At 43.9% G+C, this 22,067-nt stretch overlaps 1 protein-coding gene across 1 annotated transcript in view; it reads left to right on the forward strand.

Moving 5' to 3' along the window:
* Hacd3 (3-hydroxyacyl-CoA dehydratase 3) overlaps positions 1–22,067 on the forward strand; it is a 30,712-nt gene that overhangs the window by 2,610 nt on the left and 6,035 nt on the right. Inside the window, exons 2-8 of the mRNA XM_042687698.1 lie at positions 9,491–9,533; positions 10,971–11,044; positions 12,155–12,319; positions 13,292–13,343; positions 15,668–15,778; positions 17,966–18,093; positions 20,697–20,809. Of these exons, the coding sequence (XP_042543632.1) occupies positions 9,491–9,533; positions 10,971–11,044; positions 12,155–12,319; positions 13,292–13,343; positions 15,668–15,778; positions 17,966–18,093; positions 20,697–20,809 (686 nt within the window). The remainder of the gene's footprint in view (positions 1–9,490; positions 9,534–10,970; positions 11,045–12,154; positions 12,320–13,291; positions 13,344–15,667; positions 15,779–17,965; positions 18,094–20,696; positions 20,810–22,067) is intronic.

A 22,067-nucleotide genomic window follows, 5' to 3' on the forward strand; every position in this document is an offset into this window, starting at 1 on the left:
GTTGCTCTCTCTCTCTCTCTCTCTGTCTTTCATACATTGATTTCTCAATGCAATGTATGATCTGATGAAACAAGTAATCCTGGTTCAAGATGAAGCAATTCATTTATTTGTTTAACAAGAACTATTTATGAGCCAGGCACCAGTGGTTCATGCCTGTAATCCTAGCTACTCAGGAGGCTGAGATCTGAGGATCATGGTTCAAAGCCAGCTGGGGCAGAAAAGTCCTGTGAGATTCTTGTCTCCAATAAACTACTCAGAAAAGCCAGAAATTGCACTGGCTTAAGTGGCAGAGTGCTAGCTCTGAGCACAAAGAGGCTGAGGGATAACACCCAGGTGCTGAGTTCAAACCCCAGGACTGGCCAAAACAAAACAAAGCGAAAAACTATGAAGTAATAACAATTCTAGTTTCTCATTAAGCTGGGTTCTGGGTTTTTGGACAGTTCTTTACCTCCTCCTGCTTCCCACAACATGTCCTACAGTTTTGTGTGTGATATTTTAAAGGGTTGAATATCAGTGTGGAGGCATCCTTCCCTCCTAAGGTAAAGAGAGTTGTTCAGTTGTCATATCTGGACCTGCAGGGCTAGTGACTGATAAGAAGCTACTGCTATTGTTTACAGGGGTTGTGGACAATAATGACTTCATGAGGGATATTGTGCTTAAGGTGAGCAGTAGCAAGAGACATCAGGTTACTTTCAGTATAGAGCTCACATTTAAGGAGAGCATAGGGGCTGGGAAGGTGGCTCAGTGGTAGAGTGCTTGCCTTGCACACATGAGGCCCTGGATTTGATTCCTTAGCACCACAAAAGCAGAAAAAGCCGGAAGTGGCGCTGTGGCTCAAGTGGTAGCACGCTAGCCTTGAGCTGAAGAGCTGAGGGACAGCGCCCAGGCCCAGAGTTCAGGCCCCACGACTGACAAAAAAAAAAAGTAAAATGGACAGGTTTGCTCCATAGGCATTTGCTCATTTTCCAAGTTTTTCCTCCCCTAATTTGTGTGTGTGTGTGTGTGTGTGTGTGTGTGTGTGTGTGTACATGTACATGGATGTGCATGCGTGCCAGCGCTGGCGCTTGAACTCAGGGTCTGGGTGCTGTCCCTTAGCTCTTCTCTCTCTCTTTAAGTTTGTATTTTACTACTTGAGCCACAGCTCCACTTCCGACTTTTTGACAGGTAATTATAAACAAGAGTCACATGGACTTTCCTGCTTAGGCTGTCATTGATCCACAATGCTCAGCTCTCAGCTTCCTGAGTAGCTAGGCTTTTAGGTATGAGCCACTGGCAGCTGACCCAAGGCTTTTGCTTGTTTTAATTGACTGTGGACATAGTACGTAAGTCTGAAAAGATACTGTTCTTGTCCACCTCCTAGAGACAGGTGAAAGATACTGTTCTTGTCCATCTCCCAGAGTCTGGTGTAAAGAGTAGTCACTAAAGGCCCAAGACTGAGACCTTGTGCTTCTATTTCAAATCTGGTGACAGAGGATAATACCTTTATGAACCTCAATCTCTTTTTGCAAGTACATGTGAACTTATAACATCTAATTCACAGGACTGTGGGTTGCACTGGACGAAAGTCAGCATGGGAGAAAGCAAAGGAAGGGGTGCTATTGTCCAAAAACAGAAATGTACTCATTACCTGTCTTACGAAATGGTAACCCTTCTGTACAACACCTTCATAAAAACAGTAAAATTATATTTTAGAAAGTCAGTGTCATGTGGATTAATGGCCTGAATTTATAAAGTAAAACTACTAAAAGAAAATAGAGACTGTCTTTATGCTATTGGAACATGGAAGACTGTCAGAACTTGGATCCTGAAAAAAAGAGTTTGACAAGCTGGGTGCCTATGGTTCACATCTATAATCCTTGCCACTCAGGGGTCTGAGATCTGAGGATCACAGTTTGAAGCCTGCCCTTCAGATTCTCATCTTCAATTAACCAACAAAAAGCTGGAAGTGAGGTATCACCAAGTGGTACAGCTAAGCAAAAGGGCAAGTCTCTTGAGTCAAGCCCCAGTACTGGCCAAAAAAAAAAAAAAGAAAGAAAAAAAAGAAGATATTTGCAGCATATGTCACCTGACAAGTTAACTAGCATCTTGACTATTTAAAGAGCACCTATACATGAAGAAGAAAAAAAAAATACAGTAGAAAGAAAAGATAGTTAATATAAACAGGCCAGAATAAAAGGAAACAAGCATGGCCAATAATCCTAAAAAGACACTTAACCTTGCTTAGAATTAGGTTTATATAAATTAAAACCATAGTATTTCTCACAGTACATTGGGAAAATGAAGTGTGACTACCAGTGTTTGGTGATGAACCCTTTTTAATACAGTTGGTGGAAATATTAATTGTAATAACTGATCTGAAGGACAGTTTGGCATTATCTAGTTAACGTGAAGATGAGCATATCCTTAGAAATTTGGATCCTTAGCGGAGCTCTTCTACATATCCACAAGGAGATAGAATGTTCAAAATAAAAGTTACATTGGGCACCAGTGGCTCACACTTGTAATCCTAGCTGCTGAGGAAGCTGAGATCTGAGGATAACAGTTCAAAGCCAGATGAGGCAAGAAAGTCCATGAGACTCTTAGTTCCAATTAAGCACTGAAAAAGCTAGAAGTGAAGCTGTGGCTCTAGTGCTAGAGTGCTAGCCTTGAGCAAAATGAAGCCCAGAAACAGTACCCAGGCCCTGAGTTAAAGCCCCAGGACCAACAAAAAAGTAAAAAGAGTTATTCCAAAGTCAGAAAGAGTTATTCCAAAGTCAAAAATTTGAAAACAGCCTCAATCTTATACCAATAGGAGAATGAATAAATTGTGGTTTATTTACACAAAGCGAACTACATAAGGCTAAAATGAATGAAACAGCTGGGCTCTGGTGGCTCACACCTGTAATCCTAGCTACTCAGGAGGCTGAGATAGGAGGATCTTGTTTCAAAACCAGTCCAGTCAAGAAAGTTTGTGAGACTTATCTCCAATTAACCACCGGAAAACCCAAAGTGGCACTGTAGCTCAAAGTGGTAGAGTGCTAGAATTGAACAAAATTATACAGGGACAGCTCTCAGACCCTGTGTTCAAGCCTCATGGCCCACAACTACAACAAAAAGAATGAAACAGGGTCAACTCTATCTGTTTAGAGTTAAAGCTTAAAAGTATTTCAGGTGAGGGCTGGGACGGTGGCTCAGTGGTAGAGTGCTTATTTTGCATGCATGAGGCCCTGGATTCAGCACCTCAGCACCACATAAGCAGGAAAAGCCGGAAGTAGTACTGTGGCTTAGGTGGTAGAGTTTAGCCTTGAGCTGAAGAGCTGAGGGACAGCACCCAGGCACAGAGGTCAGGCCCCATGACCGACCAGGTGAAAAGGCAAATTGAAGGATGATGAGAGCAGTATGAAACTATGTAACACATATAACAGGATATATTGTGAGTAAAGAATATTTCAGGGGCCAGGAATATGGCTTAGTGGTAGAGTGCTTGTCTAGCAGGCATGAAGCCCTGAGTTTGATTCTTCGGTACCACATAAACAGAAAAACTTGGAAGTGGTGCTGTGGCTCACGTGGTGAACTAGCCACGTGGTGAAAGAAGCTCAGGGACAATGCCCAGGCCCTGAGTTTAAGCCCCAGGGCTCACAAAAGAAAAAAGTTCCATGCTGTGAGTAAAGAAACAGTCCCGGGGGCTGGGAAGGTGGCTCAGTGGTAGAGCGCATGCATTGCATGCATGAGGCCCTGGGTTCGATTCCTCAGCACCACATAAGCAGAAAAAGCTGAAAGTGGCGCTGTGGCTCAAGTGTTAGAGCGCTAGCCTTGAACTGAAGAGCTGAGGGACAGCGCCCAGGCCCAGAGTTCAGGCCCCATGACCGGACCCAAAAAAAAAAACAGTCCAAGTTTAGAATAGCTGTGCCTTGCAAGGATGGGGAATGTTAGTGGTAAAGAATAGTGGAATTGAGTAATTATACAAATTGAGATCCACACGATACTGAAGCACAGTCCTGTCAGTTAGATGTTATAATAGTCCTGGAGTTTGAGCTGAGTTTCTTGTAGATGCTATACCACTTGAACCACAGTTCCATCCCTTTTTGATCTGGTTTTATTAAGTGTAAATTTATTATTATTAAGGTGTTGTGTAGGGTAGTTACCATTTCATAAGTCAGGTAATGAGTACAATTCTTTTTTGACAATGTCACCACTTTCCTTTGCTTGTTCTGGTTATTTTTGAGACGAGGTCTTGTTTTTTTGCTCGGAACATGATCTTCCTATTTGTGTTTCCTGCTATAGCTGGAGTATCAGATGTATCACACCACACCTAGCCTTTTCGGTTGAGAAGAGGCTACCATGAGCATTTATTTATTTATCCAGACTGGTCTTTAACTGTGATCTTCCTGATATTTACTTTCCAAGTAGTTAAGATTACAAAAGTGAACCAATGACACGTAGCCATTTTGTTTCTTAAAACAAAAAAGGAAGGCAAATGAACCAAAATGTGGTAGACTTTTGTTTTTTTGAGGTTGGCTAATTGCTTGAAATATTTAGTAATAAAAATCCAGTAAGTCTAAACTATAACTACAGTACAAGAGTACAGTCCTAGAGCTGTAAATGAAGTAATTTGGTAACCATTGAGTGTTTGAAATGGTTCAGGTACCAGGCTAAGTGTTACTCACTGGAGAACAGCCCCTGTGAAGATTGTACCTTCAGGTTGAAGGAGTAGAGATAAGTTAATAACTAACTAGGCAAATTGCTAGAGGGAAAGAAAGATTTTGTGGTATAGTAGAGAGTGATCGATAGATGCTGTTTTAAATTGACTGGGCTAAGAGGTAATGCTTTGAGCAAAGTGAAAGTTAAAGGATAAAATGAATTATGCAGAAAGCTAGGAGTAAGGCTGGGGATGCATATTCGTGTGTGCTTTGCAGGCATGAGGCCAGAGTTTGATCCTTTGCATCACACACACACACACACACACACACACACACACACACACACACACACACACAATCAAAAGGAAAGCTGGAGATAGAACATTCTAAGAAGCACACTTAAAAAGACTTGGTGGGGGCCTGGTGGATTCCAGGAACAGAAAGGATATTTGTATGTTTGAAGGATAGTGAGGGAGAAGTTGAGGGGTTTGTAAGATGTAGGTCATGTGGAGCTTAGTTGCCATGGTAAGGAACTTGGACTTCATTGTAAGAACAGTGGGGAACCATTAAAATAGTTTTCAGCAGAAGGGTGACTTTGTAGGATTTGTGATTTTAAAGAAGTCGTTGAGGGACTGGGGACATAGCTCAGTGGTGGCATGCACAAGGCCTTGGGACTGGCCCCCAGCAAAGGGATGCTGTGTGGACGCCAGGGATGGAGTGAAAAATTTGGAAGACCAGTTAGAGAAGTTGTGATAGTGTGGATGAGAGATGAGGGGGCTTAGTCTAGAAATGGGAGTGAAGATGGAGAGAGTTACATTTGGAGAGAAATACATTCTCTCTCAGGCCTTAATTTCTTGTAGAGGAAGAAGAGAAAGGAATCAACTAGCCTTAAAATTTTAGCGTAAGCCCAGAGTCAGATGATGGTAGTTCACTGACATGGTTAAGAGTAGAGAATAAAGCTAGATGCTGGGGGCTGGGAAGGTGGTTCAGTGGTAAGAGTTGCTTACCTTGCATGCATGAAGCTCTGGGTTCAATTCCTTAGCACCACAGAAGCAGAAAAAGCAGGAAATAGTGCTGTGGCTCAAGTAGCAGAGCTCTTCAGCCTTGAGCTGAAGAGCCAAAGGACAGTGCCCAGGCCCAGAGTTCAAGCCCCGTGACTGACAAAAACTAACCAAAAAACCCTGGGGCTGGGAAGGTGGATCAGTGGTAGAGTGCTTGCCTTGCATGCATGAGGCCCTGGGTTCTATTCCTCAGCACCACATAAGCAGAAAAAGCCAGAAGTAGTGCTGTGGTTCAAGTGGTAGAGTGCTAGCCTTGAGCTGAAGAGCTGAGGGACAGTGCCCAGGCCCAGAGTTCAGGCCCCACGACTGGAAAAACAAAAACTGACAAAAGTAGTAATACAGGATTGGGCACTTCTTAGCCATTTAGAAAAGACATTAAGAACTGACAAAAGGGGCTGGGAATGTGGCTTAGTGGTAGAGTACTTGCCTAGCATGCATGAAGCCCTGGGTTCGATTCCTCAGTACCACATAAACAGAAAAAGCTGGACGTGGTGCTGGGTTTCAAGTGGCGGAGTGCTAACCTTGAGCAAAAGAAGCTCAGGGACAGTGCCCAGGCCCTGAATTCAAGCGCCATTTAGAAGTTCAGCAGAGGAGAAAGAACCAGCAGTGAAGACAGGGAAGGCAGAGTCTGTGAGGCATGAAGTCCTGGACAGTGTCCTGCGGAGTCCTGAAAGCTAGGCGAGAGAGAACATTCCCACCAACACAGTCAGCTGAGTTTGGTGTTACATTTCTTCAAGGATCTATTAGCCATTTGTATTTCTTTTGGTGAGAACTGTCTGTTCAGTTCCCTTGCCAGCTTTCGTTGCTAGTCTTTGTTGTTGTTTTGTTTTTCTGGTACTGGGGCTTGGACTCAAATCCTCCTGCTCACTCTCTGCTCTGTTCACTACTGGTGTGCTACCATTTCAGTCATGTTTCTACTTCTGGATTTTTGCTGATTAATTGGAGATAAGAGTCTCATGGACTTCCTGTCTGCACTGGCTTTGAACTATGATCCTTAGGAGTAGCTAGGATTATAAGTGTGGATCACTAATGCTATAGATAGCTTTTTTGTGTATGTGTGCCAGTCCTGGGGCTCGAACTCAGAGCCTGGGCACTGTCCCTGAGCTTCTTTTGCTCAAGGCTAGCGCTCTACCAGCTGAGCCACAGAGCCACTTCTGGCTTTTTCTGTTTATGTGGTACTGAGGAATTGAACCCAGGGCTTCATGCATGCTAGGCAAGCACTTTACCACTAAGCCACATTCCCAGCCCCCTATAGATAACTATTCAAAGTGTGTTTCTTGGTGGGGAGAAAGGGAGCAGAGAAATCTGTGGTGTAAGTAGCATTCTTAGCCTTGAGAGGAGAGATCATCGTGGCCGAGGCAGGCATTCTTTCTAAAGGATGTTGACCTTGAGATGTGTTTTTTAGTATTAGGTTGAACTTGGGTTAAAGGGGAATTAAAAAGGATATACTACTAAGTGCTAGCAGCTCATGCCTGTAATCCTAGCTACAATGGAGGATTGAGGGTTGAAGTTAGCCTGGGCAGAAAACTCCATGAGACTATCTCTAAAACAGCAAAAACTGGGTTAGAAGTAAGGTTTAAGAGGTACCAACGGAGCAAGCAAGCTGAGCGAGCGCAAGGCTTTTATACTTAGTACTGTCAAGGAAAATGTTAATAATGTTAAATAAGAAAAAACTTAGGAAAACAAAAATTGAGTACAGAGTGTAAACTTTTTATGGCACACAGGTGAACCTAGTAGGTAGACAGGTGTCAATAGGCTCTTAGGGATGAGGTTTGGAGAAGAAAAATGGGATGAGTCTTTTTAAACCAACAGACCAGGAACTATCCCTAGCCCACATAGAAAAGCAAAGACTTTTTTAATTTTTATTTTTTATTTTATTTTTTTGGGTCCAGTCGTGGGGCCTGAACTCTGGGCCTGGGCGCTGTCCCTCATCTCTTCAGCTCAAGGCTCGTGCTCTATCACTTGAGCCGCAGCACCACTTCCAGCTTTTTTTTTTTCTTTTTGCTTATGTGGTGCTGAGGAATCGAACCCAGGGCCTCAGTCATGCAAGGCAAGTGCTCTACCACTGAGCTTCTTTCCCAGCCCCCAGAAAAGCAAAGTCTTGATTGCTGGTGTTATTTGTCTCAACACAGGTAAGGGCTGGCTGGCTGAGGACAGTGGTCTGCTGTTACGTAAGGACCCCATTTCAGGGCTTTAACATATACTTGTTCCTGCTTTATGCATGTCACCCACTGCTATAGCAGGAGCACTAGCAATCAAGATGGAGAGGCTAGGGTTTATGTGTTAAGATCAGCTGTAGATAATAATAAAAAAAAGGAATTGAGCTAAATTAACAATCAAATAGAACTTTGCTTGTTGTGTATAAGAAATCTGGAGGTAGTAAGTCCACAATTGGCATGCTGCATAATGGTGTTAGGATCATCTCCCATTTCCTTTTCTTTTTTGTGCCAGTACTGGGGGCTTGAACTCAAAAGGCCTAGGCACTGTCCCTTAGCTTTTTTGTTCAATATGGGATTCTACCACTTGAGCCACAGCTCAACTTCTAGCTGTTTGCTGTTCAATTGGAGATAAGAATCCCTCAGACTTTTATGCCTGGTTTTATGGACTGGTTTTGAACTGTGACAGATCTCAGCCTCCTGAGAAGCTAGAGCCACTGGTGCCCAGCTTCCCATTTTCTTTCCCATGTAGGAATTTCATCCTCGAGTTCCTCTCTTCCTCCTGTAGCTCCATCATAGGCTAGTCAAGATCCAAACAGGAGCTCTCCCATGTCATTTTATTGGTTACACACTGACCAGCCCTGTCATCACTATGAAAAGGGAATACATAAAGGCATAAATGTCATAGGAGAAGATTGCTGGGGGCAGGTGTGTTGTGTGTTCCACATTTTTATTTTTTTTTTTGCCTGAGGCCGACCTTAGACCAATATTTTCCTACCTGTGGCCTTTCACCTAGCTGAGATCACACCACCGTACTTTGCTTATTGATTGGGAGGTAGGGTTGGAAATGTCTTGATAGCTTTTGCCAGTGCTGGCCTTGGACCTTCATCTTCTTGATCTCTTCCTCCTAAGTAAGTAGGATTTCAGGCTTAGTCCAACTTGTCCAGCTAGCTTATAACCCTTACCTCACAACCCTACTTCTCAGCCTGGAGATTTAGTCAGTGGTAGAGTGCATATTTGTAAAGGGCGGTGGATCCAATCCCCAGCACTACTAACAAACAAGTGAGCAAAAAATCTTCCTGTAACTGTTTTGATGAATCTGCTTACCCTCCTTTTGCTGCAGAGAAGATCATCTAGATTCTGGCTCTTCTGTGTGAACTTCTTACCTTGAAGTCTTTCCTCCCCCTCTAGAAGTTCTTCACTAAAATTTAATGTTTACTGCCTGGCTATGCCGCTGGCTCACATCTGAAATCCTAGCTACTCAGGAGGCTGAGATCTGGGGATCACAGTTCAAAGCCAGCCTGGGCAAGAAAGTCTGTGAGACTCTTTTCTCCGGTTAACTAGGAAAAAGCTAGAAGTGGGGTTATGGCTCAAGGGATAGAGCACCAGCCTTGAGTAAATAAAGCTCAGGAACAGCTCCCAGGCCCTGAGTTCAAGTCCCAATACCAGCGCATTTAAACACACCCCTCCCCCCAAAAAAACCTTTGCATTTACTGAGCCATCATTCTCCATTTCCTGACTCTTGGCTATGTACAGAGCATATAGGCTCCCATTGATCATTAGTGTACCCTCTCTAGGCTTCTCTGTATCTTGATGATTTCCTTTAATTTTTCTCATTAACCTGCCTTCTCCCATCTCTGGTCTCTCTTCACAGAACCCTGCCATCAGCATCACAGAAAATGTGCTGCATTTCAAAGGTCAGTATCTGAATGTCCAGCGGTAGCTTCTGCTGCCTGTCCTGCCATCTGCTTATTTGAATCAGGAGCCATGTCAAGGCACAGGGATTAGAGGGGTGGCCAGCCTATCATCCAAGAGTTGAAAAAGATCTTTGTTTCCTTATGCCATTTGAGGTGCACTAAAGGAGAGGTCAGCTTCCGCTTTCATTCTCTGTCACTAGTTGGAAACTTCAGGCTCAGAGCTGTTTTTGAGATAACAGCATTTCCATGTACCTTACAACTAACTTTCCCTTCTCCTTCTCTCCTTCCCTCCCTCCCTTTCTTCCTTCTTGGGTATTAAATCCAGGGCCTATACCATAGCTTTTTCTGTAAGGAAAGAAAATTGCTTTCTTTCTTTATTTCTTTTTTTAAATTACATTTTTAACTGTAACCCCTCTGTACATCACCTTTATAAGAACAAAAAAAAATTGCGGGGCTGGGAAGTTGGCTCAGTGGTAGAGTGCTTGCCTTGCATGCATGAGGCCCTGGGTTCAATTCCTCAGCCCTACATAAGCAGAAAAAGCTGGAAGTGGCGCTGTGGCTCAAGTGGTAGGGCTTTGAGCTGAAGAGCTGCGGAACAACGCCCAGGCCTAGAGTCAGGCCCCACGACCTATTAAAAAAATAAAATAAAGTAACAGACAATGCCCAGACCCTGAGTTCACACACACACATGTACACACACACACATGTACACACACACACACACACACACACAGGAAAGAAAAAGAAAAAAAATTAAAAAAAGAAAATTCTGTCTTTAGTGTTATTATAAAGGTAATACAGAGGGCTTATAGCTATATGTCAGGTAAAGAGTACATTTCTTTTTGGACAGTGTCACCCTTTCCCTCTCTCCCAGTTTTCCTCCCATCACCAACCACAAATTGTATAGTTCATTTTCAAGGAAGTTGCTTTCCTTAAACATATCAAGATGGTACATGCATTGGATTTTTCTCTGTAGGGTTTAGAACCAGAGTAAACATGAAAAGTTTATGTACGTGCCACCTTTGTCTTTCCCATTTATAACCTTTCACTTGCCCATGACTTATACTGAGGGCTGGTAGCTCAGTGGCAAAGCGCTTGCCTAGCAAGTGCAAGGTCCTGGGTTCGATTCCCCAGTACCAAAAAAGAAAAAAAAATACAGTTATTAAAAAAAAACCCAGACTTATACTGACCATCACCCAGCCTATATTGGAAGATTAGGTAAATATTCCAAGATAGACCATCAGAGGACTTATGGAGATTAAATTTTTTTCCCAGAATTTTGGTTTATCTACTTGCTGAGTATCTGCTCACAAGCTCCCACACATTTTGACAGGAACCATTAATATTTGTACAATGTTGAAAGACCTACCATGCTGACTTTTCAGGTAGCCTTGCTATGCTTAAGTGCATAGTAACCCATGTTTCTTTTCCATATAGCCCAGGGGCATGGTGCCAAAGGAGACAACGTCTATGAATTTCACCTGGAATTCCTGGACCTTGTGAAGCCAGAGGTATGCTTTTCCTTTCTCACATACCTTTCCTTTTTATGAAGTGAATATTAGCAGTGTAGTACAGTGAAGGGCAGGAGCTATGGAAGAGGAGATAAAAACCAAAGGGTAATGATCAGAGTTTCGAAAAAGGTTTTAGTTGTGGAGGAATGGTAACATTGGAGAACCTAAGTTGGATCTGGGTTTTGCCATTTGTTGGCAACATGACCTCAGTTCTTCGAGTTCCATGTTTCTTTTTTCTTTTTCTTTTTTCTTTTTTTGGCTGGTCATGGGGCTTTAACTCTGGACCTGGGCACTGTCCCTGAGCTCCTCAGCTCAAGGCGAGCACTTTACCCCTTGAGCCACAGTGCCACTTTGGGGTTTCTGGTGGTTAATTGGAGATAAGAGTCTCATGGACTTTACTGCCTGGGCTGGCTTTGAACCAGGATCCTCAGATCTCAGCCTCCTGAGTAGCTAGGATTACAGGCATGAGCCACTGGCTCCTGACTTCATGTTTCTTATGTATGAGATGATTGGATGACCTGATCCTTGGGGTCCCTTCCAGCTCTGGTCTTCAGTGATGGGAGAGGAGCATGGCACCTCTTAAGAGCAGGAGAGTTGATCAACTAGGAATAGAATCTACAATAGCAGTCAGATAGTGCTAAAATGGTTGATCTTTAAAAACAATAATGCTAAAATATAATTGGAGTTTCTCTTCATCCAAGACTGGAGGAACTTCTTGCATATGAAGGGAAGGATGTAGTAGATGGTATATTTCAGTTTCCAGATTTACACTCAGCTCTGAGCTTACTGATCTCCCCATGCAGAAGCTTCTCATTTTGAGATACCACTGATAATCCTGGCAGAAGGGGAGAGAACCTGTCAAGGGTTTGTTTCAGAGACAAAGTAGAGGCTATGCAGAGAAAGAAAGAGCTGGAGCAGAATCAGAGAGATGCTTCTGTCTGGCCAGCTCTTCACTGTGACAGCCCTTGGTCTAGATTTTCTCTTTGCATTGCAAGACCAGAGAAGGAAGGTGAGTAAGCATACTGCACAGCTTCTCTGTGGTGCTATGCTGGTAGAGTGAAGTTCCAGTGAGGGGAAGAGGCATTCTAACATTTTCACTTTCTGTTCTAGCCGGTTTACAAACTGACTCAGAGACAGGTGAACATTACTGTACAGAAGAAGGTGAGTCAGTGGTGGGAAAGGCTCACCAAGCAGGAGAAGCGTCCACTGTTTTTGGCCCCTGACTTTGATCGCTGGCTGGATGAATCGGATGCTGAAATGGAACTCAGAGCCAAGGTCAGTAAGGATTCCCAAACCTTGCCATTGAAGATGGAGAACTGAGGAATTCCAGTTACTCAGGTCACTTCAGGTTCCTCTAAGAGTCTCATAGGATGGGGATGAAGGTACAATTCCTTTAAAGACTTGGACCTTTTTGAATGAATGAATGAATTTATCAATGGCTCCAGGGCTTGAACTCGGCCTACGTGTTGTCCCTGAGGTTTTGTGCTAGAGGCTGGTGCTCTATCACTTTGAGCTCGCTCTACTGCTGTGAGCCACCGCTGACTTTTTTTTTTTGGTAGTTAGTTGGAGATAAGAGTCTCACAGGCTTTCCTGCTTGGGTTGGCTTTGAACTGTGATCCTCTAATCTCAGTCTCCTCAGTAGCTAGTATTATATGCGTGTACATATGTAAAAATGTACATACTCTAGGCCTGGCCCTAGAGTTTTAGGGCAGTACTCTCCCATGTGTGTTGTAGACAACTTTGTTTGTTTGTTTGTTTTTGGTCGTGGGGCTTGAACTCTGGGCCTGGGCGCTGTCCCTCAGCTCTTCAACTCAAGACAAGTGCTCTACCGCTTGAGCCACAATGCCATTTCCAGTTTTCTAGTGGTTTATTGGAGATAAGAGTCTCACAGACTTTTCTGCCCAGGCTGGTTTTGAACCGTGATTCTCAGATCTCAGCCTCCTGAGGAGCTAGGGTGACAGGTGTGAGCTACCGGAGCCTGTCTTGTTGTAGACTCTTATGGATTTTTCTGCCCTGTCTCTGAACTGTAATCCTCAGATATCAGCCTTCTGACTAGGTAGGAGTCAGGCATGAGACATTGGTGCTGGCTGAGTCGGGCTTTGTAATAATCAGCTGGGTCTCTTTCCCCAGTGGAACACGCACACAGTTAGAGGAGGTAGCTTAAGGGAGTCAGATCACTTCCCAGATGCTTTTGCAGCATCTGGGAATCCTAACTTGTGTCCTTGAGAAATTTGTCTTAATTTCTAGGAGGAAGAACGCCTAAATAAACTCAGAATGGAAAGTGAAGGCTCCCCTGAAAGTAAGTTGCTCCTGCTGGGAGTATAACTACTGCTCATAGAAGTGGGGTGGGGGTGGATGTGATAGGGTTACCACAGAGAATGTTTGGATGTGTGTATGACAAGTCCTTTATGTCTGACGCCTAAGCTATGCACAACTACCTCAGTAGCCTTACTTTAAATTTCCTGTTTGAGATCTGACACTGTCTGCATTTGCCAGGGCTGCTATAGCAGAATGGAAGAATCTCAGTCTCCTGGGCTGAGGGCAGATGGCACCCAAAGCCTGCATAGGCATGTGGAATGTGCACAGTCTAGCCTGTACTCCTTCACCTTTGCATTTCTCTCCCACCTGAGTCCTGAGGGGCTGTACTATAGACAAGTGTGAAGATAATTCTGTGTAGCCCTGCTGTCCATGAACCTTTAAAAAAAAATCCATTTCTGGGCTGGGAAGGTGGCTCAGTGGTAGAGTGCTTGCCTAGCACGCCTGAAGCCCTGGATTCGATTCCTCAGTACCTCATACACAGAAAAAGCCAGAAGTGGTGCTGTGGCTCAGGTGGCAGAGCCTTGAGCAAAAGAAGCTCAGGGACAGTGCCCAGGCCCTGAGTTCAAGCCCCAGGACTGGCCAAAAAAAAGGAAAAATCCATTTCGTAGGGGTGGTAAGGTAAGGTCAAGGGGAGGAGGGGTAGGTGAATGGAGAGAGGAATGGTGGGCAGCGAACACAGCCATAGTGTTCAGTATACATATATAAAAACGGTCTAGGTGAATTGGAATGAGTGGGGTTGGGAGACATGGGTTGAATTATAGAACGGGTGCCATTGATCAGATTGCATAAACTAACATGTTGAATTGAAGCCCCTTTTAATTAAAAAAAAGAAAACAAAATCCATTTCTATTTCTTTTTCTTTTTTGTCAGTAGTGGGGCTTGAACTCTGGGCCTGGGCGCTTCTTCAGCTCAAGGCAAGCGCTCTACCACTTGAGCCACAGCACCACTTCCAGTTTTCTGTGTGGTTTATTGGAGATAAGAGTTTCACAGACTTTTACTGCCCAGGCTGACTTTGAACTGCAATCCTCAGATCTTAGCCTCCTCAGTAGCTAGGATTACAGGCATGAGCTACCGGCACCCGGCTTTCCATTTCTATTTCTGTCCAAATGAGTTATCAGCAGGAAACTCTGTAAGTGCAGGTATTATTTAGGTTGCATAGTTAGATGAGAATCTTCAGCTGTTTATTACACTCATGCTACATGCAAAGCATGGGCCCGATGAATCCATCATGGGCTCCCTGTAGGTAGATTAGAAGAACAATGTAGTGGCAAGTGTGTGCAGGTCTGTGAAGAGCTATCTCTGAACAGCCGATAGAAGTAAGTCTCTTCATTCATTCCAGGTTGTCTTTTGTTCAAGTTTTGTGGCACTTACCTGGCATGCCATATAAGGAAGAGGAAAGATTGTGTGTGTGTGTGTGTGTGTGTGTGTGTGTGCGTGTGCGTGTGTGTGTGTGTGCGTGCGTGTGTTGGCACTGGTACTAGTTTTCTCACTCAAGGGTGGCATTCTGCTTGAGCCACAGCTCCACTTCTGGCTTTTTGCTGGTTAATTGGAGATTAGAGTCTCATGGACTTTCTGCCTTGGCTGGCTTCCAGCTGTGATCCTCAGATCTCAGTTTTGTAAGCAGGATTACAGGCAAGAGCCCTTGAGGCCCAGCCTGAGCCCTGTTCTGGAGGACAGTCCTTTCCTTTCCCTCCTCAGACTCAGTCGTGATTCTAAGCTCCTTCCTTCTCCCTTAGCTCTGTAGTTAGCTGAACCTTCACAAGCTGTAAATGTCCTTTTCCTGTGTCTTCCATTTGAAATGGTCCTCCCTTGGTTTTGTCCTCATCCTGCCTATGTGGCAAGACCCAGATCAGATACCAGTCTAGCCACACACACCTGCTGGGGCCCACTGCCATTTCCCACCTTGAACATTTCAAGACTTTTCTGGATGCTCTACAGCATGGATCATGGCGTTGCAGTTGAAGGAGTTTGAGAGCAGTGTCCTGAGTCATGGGTTCACTTTTGTACCCCAGCCGTGTCCCTCATAGGGCCTGGCACACTTGGTGTTTACCTGGTGATTGCTAAGGGAATAGGTGAGCAAATGTCAGGGTGACTTGTGTTTTGTTTCCTGTTTTTGCTTCTTGGAGCTTGCATGACCTTCACATTTCTGTTCTATGAGGCCGTGTCAGAGGTCATGGTTTTGTGGCAGGCAATGTCTTTCTCCTGGGCTTGCGGTGTCTGTGAGGGCTGGAAGTTGTCCGGTCACAGACAGCTCCTCTCTGTGACCATTGTGGTTACAGTTCACTGCCTTGCTTTGCTTTTCAGCTCTCACAAGCTTGAAGAAAGGATACCTGTTCATGTACAACCTTGTGCAGTTCTTGGGGTTCTCCTGGATCTTTGTCAACTTGACAGTGCGGTTCTTTATCTTGGGAAAAGGCAAGTATACTATCATCAGAGCTACGTTTCCCTTTCTCAGTAGTTTGGCCCACTGCCCACCCGTAACAGCACTGTGCACCTTTGAAATGAATAGTAACCCGGGGTTTGCATAGCACCTTCCTGCCTCTCAGAGTGCTTTCACAGTGCTCAGCTCCCTTCTCCTTGCAAAACAGGCTGGCTGGATATTCATCCATGTAACAAGCAGGGAAACAGGCCTAGAGATTTCACTCTGCAAATAGGTTCTTAACCTATCAGTCCATAGGCTGGGAACGGTGGCTCATGCATGTAATCCTAGCTACTCTTGGGGGCAGAGATTTGATCAAATGTCTTACCAATGAGGTAAGATTAGTTTGCTTTTTTTAAATTTTTCTTTATTTTGTAAAATATGTATATGGTAAGAACTATAAATATTTGGAAAATGTAAACTCTAAAAAGAAGACAACTGGGGCTGGAGATGTGGCTCAAGTAGTAGAGAGCCTGGCTAGCAAGTACAAGGCACCAAGTTCAAACTGCCTCCTCCCCCCAAAAAATATGACCGGAAAAAAGACCAGGAAAAAGATTGGGTACAGGCCTATCTGGGTAAAAATGAATTAAAGCCACCCAATCTCAACAATAAAAGCTGCGTGGTGGTAGCACATGTCTATCATCCCAGCTATGAGAGAGGCATAAGTAGGAGGATTGTAGTTCAGGTCATCTTGGGCAAAAACATGATATCCTATGTCAAAAAACAACTAAAGCAAAAAGGGCCAGGGTCTTGACTCAAGTCTTTTAGCATCTAACTAGCAAGTAGAAGGCTCTGAATTCAAACTGCAGTACCACCAAGGAAAGGTAGAAAAGTCCTGTTGACTGTTTTATTCTCCTTTCTAAAAGTTTCCACCTGCAGTTTATAAGAGGTGAGTCATAGTTAGCTCTACAGTCATCTGAACAAACTTTTTGTTGTTTTCTCGTGGTGCTGGAGATTGAACTCAGGGCCTTGTACATACTAGGGAAGCACCATGGAGCTACATCAGCCAGCCCTTAGAATATTGAAACATTTGAACACAAATTGCATAATTGCATATGAAATAATTATGTAACTACAAGAGGAAAAACTAGGAAAATTATATGGAAATATGACTAAGGGAGCAGAGATCACACCTTGTACCCCTACCTCTGATTTTTCCTGTTTTCCAAACTTCCATAAATGAGTAAGTTACTTTTATGTTTATTATTTTTGTGCTGGTACTAAGGCTTGAGTTCAGGGCCTGGGCACTATACCTTAGCTTTTGATGGTTAATTGGGCATAAGAATCTCACAAAAGCTGGGCGCTGGTGGCTCACGCCTGTAATCCTAGCTACTCAGGAGGCTGAGATCTGAGGATCGCGGTTCAAAGCCAGCCCGGGCAGGAGAGACCGTGAGACTCCTATCTCCAATAAACCACCAGAAAACTGGAAGTGGCGCTGTAGCTCAAGTGGTAGAGCGCTCGCCTTGAGCTGAAGAGCTGAGGGACAGCGCCCAGGCCCAGAGTTCAAGCCCCACGGCCGACCAAAAAAAAAAAAAAAAGAATCTCACAAACATTCCTGTCCAGACTGGCTTCTAACCTCAGTTGTCAGATCTCGGCCTCCTGAGTAGCTAGAGTTCATAGGTATGAGCCACTGGTGCTAGGCTAGAGAAAGGTTTTTATAGTCCTAAAAGGTACTCTCATGCTAACTGGATATGGTGTTGTTTTTTGTCTGTTTTGGTTTTTGCCGGTCCTAGGCCTTGAACTCTGGGTCTGGGTGCTGTCACTAAGCTCCTTTTGCGCAAGGTTACCTATCACTCTAAAACTTGAGTTACAGCACCACTTGCAGCTTTTTCTGTGATTAATTAGAGACAAGAGTCTCATAGACTTCCCTGCTCAGGCTGGTTTCAAACCATAATCCTCAGATCTCAGCCTCCTGAGTCGCTAGGATTACAGATGTGAGGCACCAGCACCTAGCTTGAATATGGGTTTAATCTATGGTACCATGAAACAGTACACTCTGGAAAGATAATTGGCCTAATGCATCCAGTTGTCAAAATATAATTTGTGCTTTAATCTTGTCACTCCACTTTTAAGAATTTGTCCTTAGGAAGTTAATAATGGCATGTATAACTACGCTATGAGAACTAGAGTACTGGTTGAACTTCACTGACTGGGTTACCCTTAATGTGCATCTGTGCCTACAGAGTCCTTTTATGACACTTTCCACTCGGTGGCCGACATGATGTATTTCTGCCAGATGTTGGCGCTTGTGGAAACGATCAATGCAGCAATCGGAGTCACTAGCTCGCCAGTATTGCCTTCTCTGCTCCAGGTACTGAGTGGTTGAGTTTGAGGGTAGGAATGAATGATTTTAGTATGTATCTTGTAGATGTGTCATCATATGCTACATTTCAGTTACTAGGACTGTCTATATACATGGAAATAGCCATGTTTTATTTGAAAAAGGAAAATTTTAGATGTCAAGGATACTGTCCAAGGTAGATCTTTACAACTGGGTCCTGGTGGCTTATGCCTATATTTCCCACTATTCAATAGGCTGCAACTCTTACCTCAAATTAACTATCAATTAGCTAGAAGTGGAGGTGTGCTCAAATGCTAGAATAGGCTTGGGCATAAAAGATAAGGAAGAATGCCCTGGCCCAAAGTTTAAGCCTTGACATTGGAACAATAACAAGAAGTCCAAAGTACACCTTTACCTTTACAAGCCTATTAAATTATTATAAGGTGGGAAGTTTTTTTTTAATGTCAAAGGCCATTTGGATGTTTATAACATCATTCAAAGGCCATACAAAAGCATTAATACAGGTAGATGGCTAAGAGGAGCAGACTAGAAGCATATGCGAAATAGAGATGTCTGTCCTGTCATGTACCATATGATTTTTCGGCCTTACAGGGCCCAAGAACCACATGTTACAACTTTGTAAATGTTACAAACTTTTTTTTTTTTGGCAGTCATAGGGCCTGAATTCAGGACCTGGACTCTGTCCCTGAGCTCTTTTGCTCAAGGCTAGTGCTCTACCACTTGAGCCACAGCACCACTTCTGTTTTTCTGGTGGTTAACTTTGTAGATAAGAGTCTCACAGACTTTCCTGGCTGGGCTGACTTTGAACCATGATCCTCAGATCTCAGCTTCTGAGTAGCTAGGATTACAGGTATGAGCCACCAGCACCCAGCAAATTACAAATTTTATAACATTACCAGTATTACCTTTTCTCCTCCAGAGATTATAAAATTATAAAAAGAAATTCTCACAAAATTATAAACAGGACTTTAAAGCAGTTGGGGACAGAAAAACATACCCTTAGTCTCTGGGTAGATGAAGGAGTTCTTGTCCCTGTTGGGACTTTCCTCTACTAATGCAGCTATTTGGTTTCCTTTGCCACTGGCTCCCAGTAGTAATATGGCACCTAAATCCTTGCCCTGGTTTATAGCTGTTCGATCACACTCCATTAGGTTCCAGCTAGGCAGCTGCAGAGGCCGCCCGTGATGGGTGGTCATCTCCTCTATGTCCCGTGTCCCTAGCTCATGCTGGTAATGTTATAAAATTTGTAATTTGCTGGGTGCTGGTGGCTCATACCTATAATCCTAGCTACTCAGAACGCTGAGATCTGAGGATCATGGTTCAAAGCCAGCCCAGCCAGGAAGGTCTGTGTCAGCTGATGCTGATGCTGACCATGGCTATGAACAGGAAAGAAGACACTAAGACAATATAAAAAGGTTTGAAAAAAGAGGCAGACAGAACTTCTATTAATGAAAAGTGCAATAACCTAATTTTAAAATTTGTTGGATAGCTTTGGAAGTGTATTAGACACATCTGAAGTGAGCATTAGTGGGTTATTTAAACACAGGAGAGAGCACAAAAAGTATTGACATAATTTCCTTGAATTGTAAGACTCAGTAGTACGTTCTCATTTTTTTTTTTTGGGTCGGTTGTGGGGCCTGAACTCTGGGCCTAGGCACTGTCCCTCAGTTCTTCAGTTCTAGGCTAGTGCTCTACCACTTGAGCCACTGCGCCCACTTCCGACTTTTTCTGCTTCTGTGATGCTGAGGAATGAAACCCAGGGCCTCATGCATGCAAGGCAAGCACTCTACTACTGAGCCACCTTCCCAGCCCCCATTCTCATTTGTAGAGTAAATGTAATTCCAATTAAAATACAAACAGTTTTGGAATGATAACATTTCTGAAATTTTGTGAAAAAAACAAAAGACTTCAGGTGGTAGTTTATTCAAACTAGCTAAAAGTGGAATACCACCAATATGCCGATAGAGAATGGAGAAGAAGAATGTGGCACAGGCACTGGGGCTTGGGATCCAGTGCTGGTCACAGAAATGCAAATAGTGCACGGCTGTACTTGGGGAGGCATTTAGACTAATGCAGACAGAGACAGCAACCATCAAAGTATGCTGTGAAGATACAGGATGGTGGACCAGTTCTTTTTTTTTTTTTTGGGTCCAGTCATGGGGCCTGAACTCTGGGCCTGGGCGCTGTCCCTCAGCTCTTCAGCTCAAGGCTAGCGCTCTACCACTTGAGCCACAGCGCCACTTCCGGCTTTTTTCTTTTTGCTTATGTGGTGCTGCAGAATTGAACCCAGGGCCTCATGCATGCAAGGCAAGCGCTCTACCACTGAGCCACCTTCCCAGCCAGTTCTTTAACTTGGCCATGGAAACAAGTCACAAATGTTCGCTGGCAGTATTCTATAAATCGTGTGTGTGTGTTAGGCATTTATGATGCACTAGGGCAGACCAAAGTACCAGACTGGCATGGGAACTTAAACCCATGTAGATGGAAAGGAACAGTCTCGTTGACTCCATGTTTTCTACTTCCGCTCACCTAGTGGGACTGCATAAAGTGTTTCTATGGCACCTGTACGTATTTTTAACTTGTTCTTTTTCTCATTTGGGTCTTTTTAATAGCTTCTTGGAAGAAATTTTATTTTGTTTATTGTCTTTGGCACCATGGAAGAAATGCAAAACAAAGCTGTGGTTTTCTTCGTGTTTTATTTTTGGAGCATGATTGAAATTTTCAGGTGAGTACAAATGCCAGTGTATTTGAATGCCTCTTGCTCTCTGAGCAGTTCTCTTTGTGAGGGACTTCCTGTCTTGGCCAGAGTCTCATTAAGTTTGGGTTATGGATGTGGAGAATTCTTCTTTAAAAAAATTAGCATACATTAGTTTATGAAGGTTGGGAGTGTTCATTGTGATGTTTCTGCACATGTAAACTGTATCCTCATCAATCATCTCTTCTATAACTCACCCCCATCCTGCCCCCTTTTTAAAAGTTTCTGCAGTTTTGTTTTATTTTCATAAATGCACATAAGCTGCTTTGACAGCGTCGTCTTCATTCATTCTGTTAGCCCTCCTCCCTCCTGCTGTTACACGCTACCCCTATCCGAGCCTGTCTTAGTTTGTACTTTCCTATCTCTCTCTTTTTTTTTACCCCAGTCCTGGGCTTGAACTCAGGGCCTGGGCGCTCTCCCTGAGCTTTTTTTTTTTTTTTTTTTTTTTGGGTCCAGTTGTGGGGCCTGAACTCTCCTGGGCACTGTCCCTCAGCTCTTCAGCTCAAGGCTAGCGCTCCACCACTTGAGCCACAGCACCACTTCCGCCTTTTTTTCTTTTTGCTTATGTGGTGCTGAGGAATCGAACCCAGGGCCTCAGGCATGCAAGGCAAGCGCTCTACCACTGAGCCACCTTCCCAGCCCCTCCCTGAGCTTCTTTTTGCTCAGGCTAGCCCTCTACCACTTGAGCCACAGTACCACTTCCAGCTTTTTTTTTGTGTATATGGTACTGAGGAATGGAACCCAGGGCTTACTGCATGCTCGGTGAGCACTCTGTCACTAAGCCACATTCCCAGCACATCGTCTTTTTGTTTAGGTTCTGGTACCAGGGCTTGAACTCAGGGCCTCACACTCACAGCTGGCACTCTACCTCTTATATGCACGTTATATGTGTGCACGTGCGTGCATGTTTGTGTGTGTGTGTGTTGATTGCACCAAAGAATTTCATGTTTCAGACATGGACATATTATATTTGTTCTGAATAACCTACTCTCTGTTGTTTTCTCTTCCTCAACTCCTATTGACCAGCAGCTTTTGTGGAGATTCTTACATCATTGAGAATGTGGAGAATTCTAGCCACATTAGTGTGCTTTGCAAAGTCGAGGCAGATCTTTTAAAGCAATGCTTGGAACCTGTGTACTAGGGAGCAGAAGAGAAGCAGGGAAATGAAAGACCCAAGTCAGGCATAGCATGAACATGCTTGTAATCCCACCATTCAGGAGGAGGCGGC

The sequence above is a fragment of the Dipodomys spectabilis genome, unplaced genomic scaffold (genome assembly GCF_019054845.1).
Source record: "Dipodomys spectabilis isolate Male_0828 unplaced genomic scaffold, ASM1905484v1 ptg000108l, whole genome shotgun sequence".
Taxonomy (NCBI): domain Eukaryota; kingdom Metazoa; phylum Chordata; class Mammalia; order Rodentia; family Heteromyidae; genus Dipodomys; species Dipodomys spectabilis.